The sequence below is a fragment of the Telmatherina bonti genome, assembly GCF_933228915.1.
Source record: "Telmatherina bonti genome assembly, chromosome: 11".
Taxonomy (NCBI): Eukaryota; Metazoa; Chordata; class Actinopteri; order Atheriniformes; family Telmatherinidae; genus Telmatherina; species Telmatherina bonti.
In genome coordinates this window covers 22,134,658-22,148,771 of record NC_136629.1, presented here as the reverse complement: position 1 = coordinate 22,148,771, position 14,114 = coordinate 22,134,658, and the positions used below count along the sequence as shown (strand labels likewise).

At 38.2% G+C, this 14,114-nt stretch overlaps 2 protein-coding genes across 2 annotated transcripts; one reads left to right on the top strand and one right to left on the bottom strand.

Moving 5' to 3' along the window:
- Positions 1-3,143: 3,143 nt before the first annotated feature.
- pla2g12b (phospholipase A2, group XIIB) lies at positions 3,144-4,730 on the top strand (the record flags this gene model as incomplete). Its single annotated transcript, XM_079248762.1, has 4 exons — positions 3,144-3,618; positions 4,122-4,198; positions 4,315-4,480; positions 4,612-4,730. The coding sequence occupies 4 exons, from the start codon at positions 3,144-3,146 to the stop codon at positions 4,728-4,730; spliced, it is 837 nt and encodes a 278-aa protein (XP_079104888.1).
- Positions 4,731-5,938: 1,208 nt separating this feature from the next.
- Positions 5,939-13,819, bottom strand: oit3 (oncoprotein induced transcript 3; the record flags this gene model as incomplete). The annotated part of the gene is made up of 9 exons (XM_079249220.1): positions 13,728-13,819; positions 10,353-10,727; positions 10,121-10,231; positions 9,212-9,334; positions 9,008-9,130; positions 7,812-7,972; positions 7,197-7,609; positions 6,247-6,346; positions 5,939-6,091 (listed from the first exon to the last, which is right to left on the bottom strand). Exons 1-9 carry the CDS (start codon positions 13,795-13,797, stop codon positions 5,939-5,941), a joined length of 1,629 nt encoding a protein of 542 aa, XP_079105346.1. The 5' UTR covers positions 13,798-13,819.
- Positions 13,820-14,114: the final 295 nt, after the last annotated feature.

The following is a 14,114-nucleotide window of genomic DNA, read 5'->3' as shown; positions in this document are numbered from 1 at the left end:
AAAGGTATCTTTGCCAATTTGTTTCGTTTATCTTTTCTGTGCTTCCAGACTGAGGTAATAAACCTGGTTGCCTCAAATGATCGTCTAAGGACCATTAACAAGGCAAGGAAGTTAAACCTTTTTATTGCTATGATTTTTGTATTTTGAAAGGATGACAGATTTCAGATGGATATCCTGCTATTGGATAGAGGTATTCATTTTTTTATGCAAGTCTTCTTTTAGGATCTAAAGAAAAACATCAATGTAGTCCTGGACAGAGAGAAGGCAAGCAAGGCAGCAAGAAGGTATATGACATTGTTTGTGATACCTCCCTTATCTGCGATCATTTCCTTACTTTTATGCATTCTCCTGTGTGTTCACTATAGGATGCTGTGGGCTGAAATAAACAAATCTCCAAACAGAGGATGAATAGCAATCTTCAGCATTAAACCAAAGAACCAGATGGAGATTTCAAAGTCACACTGTATCCTTATGATGCAGCAAACATTTTTGATAGTTTTAAATGTAACAGGCTCCTAGTTATTTGTAAATACGTAATTACCTTATTCTTTGTGTAGTTCCTTAATTTTAAATGCCAAGCAAGAAACACTAAGTATACATGTTAGTGCTGCTGAGTTTTTTTAAATGATAAGGACCATAATCTTTGTTACATACGGAATGTCTTAAATTAATAACACATTGATAACTTGTCTTTCACCAATTGCCATCCAAAATTCTTATTTTCCGCATTTAAAACCATTATCTCGCATAATTAATTCAACATTTATTGTTGTATTTTTCCAGCTACATCCACCATCTTCTTTAGGATTAAATGGACAGCAAGTCTGAACATATCCTGTCAGATTCTATTACAAATTCTAGAAATAATTTCTCCCTTGGTAATGACAAATTCCACAAAGATCTTATTGCAGTTGTTGGTTTTCAGAGGAGGGCCTGCATGGTGGCACAGTGGTTAACTGTGGCCTCACAGCAAGAAGGTCGCTGGTTTGATCCTTGGCTGGGGCAAGGTTTCGTCAGTGGCCTTTCTGTGTGGAGTTTGCATGTTCTCCCCGTGTATGCGTGGGTTCTCTCCGGATACTCCGGCTTCCTCCCACTGTCCAAAGACATGCATGTTAGGTTGGTTGGTTACTCTAAATTGCCCCTAGGTGTGAGTGTGAGCGTGAGTGGTTGTTTGTCTCTCTGTGGCCCTGCGATGGACTGGCGAGCTGTCCAGGGTGTACCCTGCCTTTCGTCCTAAGACTGGTGGGATAGGCTCCAGCTTCCCCGCGACCCTGAATTGGATTAAGCAGTTAGGAAAATGAATGAATGAATTAATGGTTTTCAGAGGATTTCAAATCGGCTACTTTACTAGGCCTACATTGCCAACATAAATGATGCATGTAGCATGGACAAGAACAACACAGTGATGCGTTATCACTGTAATAAAAATGTTTGTTCCCAATTCATCACATTTAATACTGATTTAAATAGTTTATATACAGGCTTCTTTAAAGCTTTAATTTAACAGTAGACTAAACAGCTTCTGTTAAGCAGGAAACAATAATATAAATGAAAACAATTTATTATAATTGCTTAAATCAGAGAATAAATCATTATACCATGATATTCAGTTGTGAATGTTATTCTATTACCAATCTATATTTTGCTGTCAGGTTAGTGATGCAATACTTCAGAAACATTTTGATAAAACGTATTCAGATTAGGTAGAGTTACTATAATAAACCATATACTGCTGTACTTATTAGTGGATGAAGAAGTGTCCAGTCTTACAAAGAAATTATATTTTTTTACGTTACGTACTGTCAAGCTAAAATATTAATTCATGATTCTGTGACATCAGTGTAAGAACAAAAAACATATATTTTCTTCCTAAATTTAGTAATCTAGATTACTAATAGAGATCACAACTGGGACAGATTTAAATAAAAGTTTGTATGGATGTAATTATTTCAAGTTGTTATAGATGTGCCCAAACTTTTAACTGGTACTGTGCAAGTAGATTGAGTACTTGTGTAAAGTGCTGCAAAGATATCCAGCGCTTCAGGAGTGAAGTTGATGTCTCACATGTTGCATTAGTGGCATAAGGAAACTCAGCTCAACTTTCTCAATAAAAGAACTTCTACCTCAAAAAGAAGAAGACAAAAATCATGTTGAGTATTGTTGTTTCCACATTTTTCTGTTTTTTTTCTAGATGTAAGTTATCTTGAACACGAGAGATTTATATATACAGAGTGGCTCACCCATGGCAAGATAACTGAAGAATGTAAGAGATAATTCACATCTGTTATTCATCTCCTGTTTGATAAAAAATTATGAAAAGGGCCGATTTTTGAAGAAAAGGTGGCACATTTCTCTGTAAACACAAGATGGCAGCAGAGGCGTGCAAGAAAAATTCACTATGTGCTCTGTAATTCCAGAGGTCTGCACTCGTAAACAAAATCCTTTACTGGTTTTAATTTTGGGATTTTTTTTTATGTTTATTTCCATTTATTTTTAATCATTTGTTCAATTTTTACCCTTAAAAGGGCACTTGGACAGACACTGTTCTGTGGTTACACTCCCCCTTTTTAAAAGAAAAGAAAATGCTATGCTTGTCTCTTTTTTTTATTCAGCACTGAGGTGTCAGTCTGTGACCTTTATCAAAAACAGCAAAAATAGTTTGAGGTTTGTGAAGTCTTGAGAAAGGTCATAGTGGAGGCGGCCAGGGAGCTTTAAAAGAAATCTGAAGAGGGTTTTCCTCCAAGCTCAGCTTCCATGTGAATTGAGTCACATAAAATCCAATTATAGCTTTGTGACACAAAACTGTGATCAAGCACTCATTGCAAATTACTATCAAAATTTACAAAGAATGAGAGGATTTGCTGACTTCTACAGACTTTTCTATGGATTGATTTTGGTGTGACCTTTACCTCTGATAGGGCAGAGTGCCTTGTTGTATGCTAGAATCTAATCACAGGTCAAAGTCTCTGCTCTGGCTGACGGTCAGTAAGTGCAGTGTGTTTTTGTCCCTCACTGTCTAAGCTCTTCCCTTCCTGTTAACGACCTCTCATTTTACGGAAAAAAACTTCTGCTTGGATTGTCGCCAGTTCATCATCATGTTGCTCCGGACTGTGACCTTTCTCCTGCTCTGTGTGTCCTTGGGCATGTGTGCCACTTTAGGCTACTACCATACTAAAGACACGGAAACAGGAGCTCCTATTGTGGAATCAGCAGATGCACAAGTAGGTGATTCATCTGCAGATAATTCTCTTTTTGGTAACAAACTATTAGCTAAAATACTTGTATTGGATAATAAGGGAGATGACCAGCCTGCAGATGATGCAACAGCCAAAGAGCCAGAGTCAAACAGTGATAAGCCTCTTGACAACTCTCGTGCTACTGAAGCTCATACTAAGGAAGCTGTTATCCAGCATCAACCTCCATTAGAGGTGGAGGCCAATGAAATCAGACCAGTCCAGACCCAGAAGTCTCCCAGCAAACCACAACTGCAAGAAGATGATGACAGCTGGAGTCTCAACTCAATTAGAAATAGTTTTCAGGCTATGCACGGATACTTTGACTCTCTGGTGGAGCTGGTTGGGGGACGAAATGGTGTGTGCCAGTACCGCTGCAGATATGGTAAGGATTAATCTTGTACTTTTTTATTGTACCAAATGTTCACTTAATGGTATTTCTATTGTGTCTTAGATAGTTTCATAAATTGCCAAACTGTTTTTAGTGAAATAAAATTCTGTAGCAGTCACACGAAAAATTTCTAAATTATGAATGCTCTCCTTATCGTGCTGTTTAATCATAAGAAATAATGTATTTGCTCATCAGACCTTTAGATTGAATCAAATTGTCTGCTTTCTGTTAACATCCACACAGTGTTGGATCTAAATTAGCATGTTTTGGCTCAGGCTGCCGTTAATGAAAGTTAAATGCGCTTGTTTATCAGTCTGGGAGGTAAATGTCACCTCAGTTATGTAATTGATACAGAATTTCTCAAACAGAAGTTATATCTTATCTGTGAAACAATACACAAACAGAAAAGATACATAGTAGACGTTCTTACTGAAGGTACATGACAACACTATTGTAGCTTGTGAACTTTGTCAAATGGAAATACTCTGTTCTCATAGGAGAAGTTCCACAACCTCGTCCTGGTTACCAGCTCCAAGAGCCCAACGGCTGCAGTTCCTCACTGATGGGATTCCAGGTGAATGCTGCTGTAGGTGTCCTATTCATAGCACCAACAGCCCAGAGCAATGCTGTTTATGCGATACATTTTATCAGTAAACTGTACTAATGCAACATAGTTCAATCTTTTGGCAGCTTGACGTGGGAATCCCTGCAATGACAAAGTGCTGTAACCAGCTTGATGTGTGCTATGACACTTGTGGCATTAATAAGTACGACTGCGATGCCAGATTTCGCTCATGTCTGCATGGGATCTGCTCTGACCTGAAGAGGAGCCTTGGCTTTGTGTCTAAGGTACAAGGTGAGTATCTTGTTTTTTTTCTTTCGTCAGTGTTGATCTGCTTTTAACCAGCACCAGAAGCATGATGCATATTTGTAATTTATTTTAAAAAACTAGTCTTTTTTTCCTCTTTCTCTGTTTCTCTGTCTCAGCCTGTGAATCAATGGCAGATGCTCTCTACAACACAGTGTGGACTCTTGGTTGTAGGCCTTACATGAACAGCCAGAGGGCAGCATGTGTCTGCGAGGGAGAGGAGAAAGATGAACTGTGACACTCAACACAATGGACAGCTCCTCTGTAGTTTAACAGATAATTTAAAAGTCATGGATATTTCCATATACTTCATTGTGCATTAATAGCCGTTTTGTCAAAGAAGAGGCAGCTCATAAGAGCCCTCGCAAGATTCACGGACCAGGTTTTAATAAGACATAAATGCAAGCTGATTTGCAGGGATTTATTAATATAAAGTCTTACAGACATTGCGTGTCTGAATAAAAGTTTCAGAATCTAAATTAATTGCTCATGAATATTTAACTCTCCATACTCCTCATTTTAGGCCAAATTTAGGCCTCTATGACTCCATTATCATAAATTACTTGATGACTCCAAACAAAGAGCCTGATAAGAAGATGGGAAGGATATTGTTGTTGGATTAATTTCCTCCAGATAAAAAGGAAGAAAAGAACTTCACCAGCTCAAAAGCCTATTCAGCGTCATGTAAATGTAATGCTCATCACAGCATACATTGATGTGTGATGTAAGTTATTAACCAATTATTTGTTACTTTATATGAATAAATGCATGACTAATTGCAGTTTAACTGAAATGACTACCTCTAAATTAATTGTCAAAGTGATGAATCGTGCACATAATTTCCTTGCTAGTGTAATGGTATCTCTTCCCTGCCACACTGTAATGTGTGACATGCTCCCCAGCTATCGATTACACTCAGCAAATGAGTCAAAATACATCTGAGGCACTTCCACTTCTATTTTCCAAGTCAGTGATGGTGTGAAATATAAACCACTTTAATAAATCCAGCAAGTCTCTAAGCTGTAATCAAGCCCGAGAGAAGCCCCAAAGTGTGACCTAAAAAAACATCCTTCATGCTATAGTTGTTAGAAATGGACTGTGGTCACTTTCAAATGCTTTCTAATAGAAATGTCAATCACCTTAATGTCAGTAAATTCTGCAGCGAGGCAAAGTGGCAATGATAGAAAAACTTAGCAAAGTCTTCAGCAGAAGTATGAATAAAACTGGAACAAGGATAAACAGAGTGTGTATACTGTACTTGTACATGTGTGTTGAACTTTAAAGGGACAGTGCAATGGACTTCTTTCCATCTATGCCTCTATGTCTTTTTGGTGTTTTACAAACAAAATAAATTCAAAAGGTTAACTCATATTTAAGTGTGATTTTTGTGATGTTGGCATACACCTGGTGACATGTTGTCATGGTGGTTTTCTATTAACATCGTCTCTAGGGCACAATATAGATAGGGCCTGTGCTCAGTGTGCGCTGATCCTGAGATTCACCCATCTGAACCTCCCTTCGGGCACGTCCCCGGCAATGCTGTGCACAGCGGGTATCTCCTGCCCCACATACCAACACCTGGCAGTGGAGGAAAACTTGCTGTAACCACAAAACACAGGATTGTTTTGAGATATCAAAACAGTAAAATGCCATCATAGTACAAAGGATGTTGTGCATATAGCATATAGCGTCTGTGCTTATAGCATAGTGCACCAAATCTGCCAGCTGGCTCCCAGCATGCTGCTTTTACTCACTTGATTGTCCTTGCCAATGAACTTGAAGACAGGAACCTGGTAGTGCTTGGAGAGCTGGTCTTTTGATGAATATTGTGTCACTGTTTCATCAGAGACGCATCTGTGTGGAAGGTGAGACAAAACAAAAAAAAAACCATGCCATTTTTATCTTAACCTGTTACAGATCTGCAGTTCTCGCACTAGATAGATGTTGAGCTCAAAATCTTTCATAAATAATAATACTCTTTCAGTTTTTATACTCCAAGCATTCATGTTTTCTCTCCATTAAATTTTGAAGCCAGTGGCATTTTTTATTTGACATTTCTCTAAAAGAGTGAAGATTTCCTGTCATATAACTGTCGAGGATTTTATGAAAAGGCCTGGGTCTGATGTGTTTAGCATTTATCATAAAACTGCAGTCCCAACACATTTTAGTATTAACTAGACAGAATTAAAAGGACAAACAGAATTCAGAGTGTGCTTGAGAACATCAGATTCATCCAAATAGAGAAAACATCAATGGAGTTTCATCTATGCATTTATTGTCAGGGGTCTCAGCACTACATGTGAAATTACAAATAATATCAATACGAAATAGTTATTCAAAATCAACCAACTGTTCAAATCAAACTTATCTGCCCAGCTATTGATGTGTGTGAGAAACTTAATGTAAAAACCAAAAACACAAATGGCAATTGCTATTCTCTTGCATCACTCTTTAATATTTTAAAAATGTGTATCCAGTGCAGCCTTTCTTTGAAAAACACTTCTTTCTGTGTAATAGACAGCTATTTGGTAGAAGACCCACTTCCTACCTTAAGCTGCACAAACATACATCAACTAGGTGCAGTTTATTAGAATATAGCCTCTGTAAATACAAGGTAGCCAAACAGAAACGTAAACGTTCGACTTAAGTTTAACACATTGTGTAAATGTAGCCCCAGATGTGACATTAACACTCAGTTACTCACCCATCTCTGATAAGGTAATACTTGAGGGCCTGGTCAGCTTTGGGCCCTGGTGTTGCAAAGCAGCTCTCCACCAGGGCAGAGAGGCCCTCTACTCTCTCCTTTGGCTCCACACCAAAAAACAGAGACTCATGCAGATGCAGCTGGGGTGGGGCGCGGTACGGCTCTAAGAACTCGGCGTTCTTGAACAGCTCCAGGTTAAACTGAAAGACTCCCTCGCTGTGACCTGCCAGCTTCAGGGCCGAGCTCAGAAGACTCGCCTGGTATCCATCTGACACGTGGTACTCCCTGGGGAACTCGCAGGTAACTGGGAGCAGCAACTTGCTAGTCCGGACAATCAGGTCCCTGCTGCTGCCTGGGTTGCTCCTTGGTAGGCCTGTCACTAGATTGGTCCCTACAATCTTGTCATCTGTCACCTGGGAGTAAATAGTTACTTCACTTAAATGGACAGACATGATGTCGGATGCCCAGGAAAAAAAAAAGATTATTCATTGAATACATGACAACAAGTGTGTAGCTCTTCTAATGAATCACAATTTTTTTAGTAGCTTAAACAACAAGGACACATTCATTAAAAAAAAAAAAAAAGAAAGAAAAACAGAAAACGAAGTCTCTGACCTCCACCACTGTCCCACAGGTCTTGAGGCTGAAGCTGAGGTTGATGTGTGTGCCATTGGAAACACCTCGACAAGACGAGTTGGACAGAAAAAGCTCCAGTCCTCCTACAAGGTCTTTAGGAACTGACACCGTAATAAAACTAGAATCACACTGGACTGGCACTAAAAGGACAGGAATAAAAAAAAAAAAAAAAAACCATTTCTGTTAAATCTCATAAAATAGCATGAATCACAAAACAGTGTGAAGATACAACATTTTCTTCAGCCATCTGTTACAGATTTGCCGTTGTGCTTGGGATCATTGTCCTGTTGCTTTACCTGATTTCAGCCAGCTTTTAGCTGTCAGACAGATGGCTTTACATTTGACTCCAGAATACTTTATTATACAGAGTATATACAGATAGCAGTGGTAATCCAAGCCCAAATCCCTACCCTTTCACTATGCTGGTTAACAGATGGTATGAGATATTCAAACTGTTTAATTTTCTCAAATCATCCCTGTAAATATCGGCCAGACATCTCCACTGTGATCTCATCTTTCCAAAGAACATTGTTTGAGAAGACATGTAGTTTGTTATGATGCTACTGCTGCCATGTTCTTCTGTCCAATATCAGGCTTTCAGCTGCCAACCCTAACAAAAAAAAGTCATACTGGTTAAATCGTTTTCCATTTGTTCTGTCATGAATGCTACTATTTATCACGCTAACTGAGGGTTGTAAACTCAGACATGTAGCTTTTGAACTTTACTTGTGTCTGTATTGCTTTTCTTTTAACATTACTTAGTCTGGGCTTTGGTTGAATTTGCAAAGAAGTATTCTCCTGAAATGTTTGCTGAGTATTTTGTTTATGATCATTACTGATGTCTTGGCTCCTTGACATTGTCTGAACACACAGCTATATGCACCAGTCCAAGAAAATACTATATCATATTTAGTCATACGCAAGTTCTGTCTTCAAGTTCATATGCATATAGTTATAGCAATTTAACAAGTGCATTTGATTGGATGCAATAAGGATGTACTTATGTTTGTAAAACAAATCCTGACATGGTGTAATATGTCTGTTCAGCTGCATGAACCTAATTTTAAAACTTGGTAAGGACCAGAAAATTTGAATCTACTGAAATATAACACTTCTCCATAAAATTTTTTTTTTTTATTCATGTGACTGTATCTTCTCATAACACACATGCACACCTTGGCATGTACGATTATCCTCTCCCAACTCCAGCCCTCTGGGACAGTGGCACTGATAGGAGTCCATCAGTGAGGAGCAACCATGGCTGCAGCCTCCATTATTGACGTGACAGCCTGCAGTCGCTGAAGGAGGAAGAAACAAAGTACTTAGAATATCAGATACAGTATGTCCATGGTTTTATCTTCTTTTGATAAATCATATACCTTTACAGTTGTGTCCATCCTTGTCCAGCACACGGCCCTGCCCACACTCACAGCGCCTGGAGCCTTTGGTGTTCACACACACCTCTGCACAGCCGCCATTGCCCTTATCACATTCATTTATATCTGAACACATGACACAGCACATCTTACAGGAGATCATCATAAGAGAGCCTTGTTTTAATCTACAGAGTTCCAGATGGGTGGAGTTTATCACATCCAAGCTATTTATTTTATTTTTCAGGGAAGAATATGATAAATTGATTTGAAAGGACTTTAAAATGAAGTTTATAACACTGACAAGGTTGGTAAAGGAATAATGATGGATGGAACCTGAGTGAGGACAAAAGTAAGCGTGCAGGAGAAGGTTGAAGATAGTAAAATAGTAGGGTAGAGTAGAGTAGAGTAGAGTAGGATAGGATATAGATAGATGGATAGGAGATAGATAGATAGATAGATAGATAGACAGACAGACGGACGGACGGACGGATGGATAGAAAGTTGATCATTCAAGGCACTCACACTTCTTTCCCTTTTTCATACGGATGCTTTGTGTGTTCTGTATGTCAACATACATTTTAGTTAAATTATAATCTGAATGTGAATGAAGTCAACTGTACTGCAAGATAAAAATTTTTTTAAAAAAAGATAACAAAAAATGTGTACATTTTTTTCTACAATGAAAGTTATTATTGCTTAATATTTCAGCCATTTATTCTATTAAAATTAAATTAAAATTAAATGTCTTAAAATGCAGAAAACATATCAGATTTTTTATTAATATGATTTCCTTTTTCTTCTTTCCTCTTTATATTTTCTTCAAAATATTTATTCTATCTATCTTCAAAGTTTTTATCTTTGGGTCTTGCATAACTTAAATTCTCCTCTTTCCTTGCTGTCTGTCTGTCTCACCCAGGCATGTTTGTCCATCTAGTCCAAGGATAGTTCCAGGCGCACAGCGACAGTCAGCCTCTGGACAACTGGGACCTGTGCAATCAATCTCATCACAGATATCATAGAAATCTGTGCCACACACACACACACACACACACACACACACACACACACACACAAAAAAAAAAAAAAAATCAGACAGAAATAATTTGTTCTTTAAGAAAATCGGGTATATGACACGGTCACTCACGGCCACAGTAAACATGGAAGCAAACGGAGGGTCTGGGCAGACGGTATACAAAGTATCCCCCAGGACAGGCCTTCACATCCACACTGGTGTTCCACTGGCAGCAGTTGTTATTGAAGCTGGAACATGCAGGGAGAGTGATGATGCCTTCATGGAGCTGAGGGTGGTTGCCGTTGAGCCAAATTGGGGCGTGTGTGCTACAGTGATTTTCAGGGATGCAGAAGGTAGGCATGGCATCCCCAGCCATGCCAGTGAAGCGGTACCATTCCCCAGAAATGTGGCTGTCGCACAGGGGAACACCAGATGACTGATTGATGTGGAAGTCTGTGTTTCTCCAGGGTTCATTCAGACTGATGTAGGCAGAGCACGGATCCAGAGCTGTGTTGTAAGGAAGAGACATAACAGTACTTATTTGCCAATAATTATTGAAGGGATAAGCAAGAAATATCATACATATGACTTGACTCTGGGAGGAAGGATTCATGTCACAATGGCAGTGCAAGAAGATAAACATAGACTGAAATGCTGTATGACTAGAAATATTTATAAGATTTTTATTTGTACTTTAATTACTGTATTTATGTCACAGTTTTGTTTCAGCCATGCGTTTAAACTTCCACTAATGGCAGCCAGTTTTAGCAGACAAAATGAATCTTTCGACCCCCCCTTCCTTTTCTGCAGGGTGTGCCTCTTTTAAGACTTTACAACTTGAAACTAACAAGAAAAAATCTGGTTGCAAATTACCCTCCTTGACCATTAAAGCATATCATTAATGTATGAGCACAATCAGTAGGTCTGCCTAGCCTCAGAGTTAATAATGGCAAGTACTGAAAACTATGCTGACTAATAACAGTTGTCTGATCCTTCGTTTTGGCACAATATGACACTGCAGGCTGTCAAAGCGCTGCATCATAAATAGGAAAGCTGAGAAAACATAATGAAGAGCTGGTAGATAATAGATGAGTCGAAATTGTTTTCTTAGTCCCCTTAAATTCAAACCTCAGACTTGCCTGTTGACCAAATTCCTTTTTTGCTTATTTGTGTTTTATTTGAGGTTATCATTAAGAACTACTGCTTATGTTGGCAAGGCTTTACTCATATTGACCAGCTTGTTTTACAGTGCTGAGTTCTGTTATGGTACTCTATTGATTTTGCATTCAATGAAAGACAGGAATCAGATATCTTGCCTCTGAATAAGAATTAAAAAATTGCTAAATATCCTTACAAGGTTATTAGACATTACATGTGGGCAAAGCTGTTTCAAATTATTTCTTCATAAGTTGAACAATTATATAACATCATATGGAAAATTCATGTTATTACTGCTAAACTTTACGTTTCCTGTAATAATTAGATGATTGTTTTGTCATCATCATCATTGTTATCATTATTATTATTATTATTATTATTATTAGTATTGTATTACTGTCTAATATTACTGAACAAAGTATGACTTTATTGTACTTTAATTATGGTGTGCTTGTACTGGTTAAAAAAACATTTTTTAAATCTTGAGTTTTATTTGTTTTGTTTTTTTTCCCTTCTGTATTAATTTAGATTTCTGGACATTAGCCTCCAAAATTTCAGCAGTCATACGCTAACATAATGCAGGTCCATGTTTCCGAGTCATGCCTAAGAATTTTGATGCAGGGCCCTCATCTTCCTCTCAGAGAAGCAGAAACTTCATCACTAGTGTTTTTCATTTTTGGGTAGTTCTAATAAAATCTGCTCACAGATTACCCTGTTACAGGTTTTTAGTGGTAATTTTCCAGTGCTGTGAGCATTAAGAGCTGCAAGTGAAATTCAATTTATCTCTATCTCAGGTAAATGAGGAAAGACGTCTCAGAAACCTGATGCACTGTGTTTTGTGATGTAACCCTTTTGTATTGGTGTACATTTAAAAATTACTTTAGTAAAGGTTTGAATATCCACAGGCAAACAATACACAGTTCACACTTTCTAGTTTCTGCTGCTCACAAATCTGTTACCAAGGAGAAAGCATTTGTATCATTGAAATAAATAGTAATACTGTGTTGGGTGTAATTGAAGTACAAGCTTTGCACAAAGGGCCATTTAGCCAATAAATTCTGTCAGTGGCAACTCTTTTCTCTACAGCCAGTTGTGCAGAATCAGGAAAACAACTGAACAGGAAGAGTAAACAGTCTCCCCTCTTCAGGCCTTTTCATCAGTGTAATTAAGAGGCTAACATAAAACAAAAGGAGACGACACAAGGGCCCGGCCAATGTGAGTGTTAATGAGTATCTAGAAGGGATGGAGAAACAGCACTATGCTGATCAGAACAGTAACCACAATCATAAAGCAGACAACCTGCTCCAAATACTTTAATGGAGCAGAACACAACATTATAATCAGCCTTCCTTGCTCTCCATTCCTTCAGTTGTACAACATAAAACATCTTGTTTACATTTTGTGGTGTCCTGTATGAAAAGAATGACTAGCCAAAGCTAGCCAGATTTTACAGAATTACAGTGCATTCTTTTTTTCAGACCTGCTGTGTAAGGTACACACACTCCAAATTTTAGTTCCTAGAAGCTAACAATAAAATATTTATGTATGGTGGGTGAACCTAACTTGTGCCGGTAAACCACAAGCATAATTTGCTCTCTCCATCTTCTGCTAGACAGTCCAGCTAGTCACAATGCAGCTGCAATAAAAACAGAGGGAAGAATCCATATAACTCAGGCTCTCCGACAGCATTAACAACCTTTTCAGGAGATGTACGACTGACCCACGGTCCTCCAGTTCCAGCAGCACAGAAGGGGCAGAGGCTATAGCTGACTTATGTAGTTATATGCTAATAGGAGCATTAAATCATCCAGATGGGGCCTGAAGAACTTTATTTGGCTGATGAGGACAAATGATATGTTAGACTTCTTATGTGTGCTGATGAGGACCCTCTTATTGCGCTCACTTTTTGTGAAGGAATAATAACAGGGAAATCTAATACATTGTGATCAAACTCAACTCTATGTGTTCAGTTGAATTTAACTTTTAATGCTCTGCTTATAGAAAAAGAAATTGCTAAGCCACAGCCAAAATAACATAATTCTTTATTGCAGATCAGTCCACTATAAAATCCTATAGCTCTTAACAACTGATGACAAAGATGTAGATTTACTACGTAAACCAGCTTCACACCTTAAACTTTTGTTTTGGTCAAGCTGCTGAAAAATTCAGCATTGCAGAAAATGATCCCATCTTCTTTCCACAGATTAACAAGAGCAGCACAAATAAACAGACTGGGAAGAATAAATGCATTGCTGAAACCTGGACAATAATAATAAATCCATGTGCCAAAAAAAAAGGAAAAAAAAAACAAAACACATTTAGAGTATAAACAAGGAATGATACACTCACCTATGGCTGCAACTGCAGAAGAGTCCTGCAGTAGTTTGACAATAAGCAAAGAAATCATTAAAAGTCTCATAGTTGGAAAAGGAATAATCCAAGCTCAGGTCTTACAGTATATGGAAGTTAAACTTTCCTGTCTGTCTTTAATAGGCTCTTCTTATCTGTGTCATATTGTCATGTTCTCTTTCTCACCTTGACCTCCTGACGGTCTGCTCCCTAAATCCAGAGGCAGGACCATCCTCCGATTGTTTCAAATGGACAAGCCCTCTATTCTCCTCCCTCCTTCCCCGCACCTTAATAAGCAGCATGCTAAGATAAAGTGCGGCTTATAAGAATTGAACACTCATCTTTTCTCCCTAGATTTCCTAAATTGAAGCATATGAAAACAAAGGC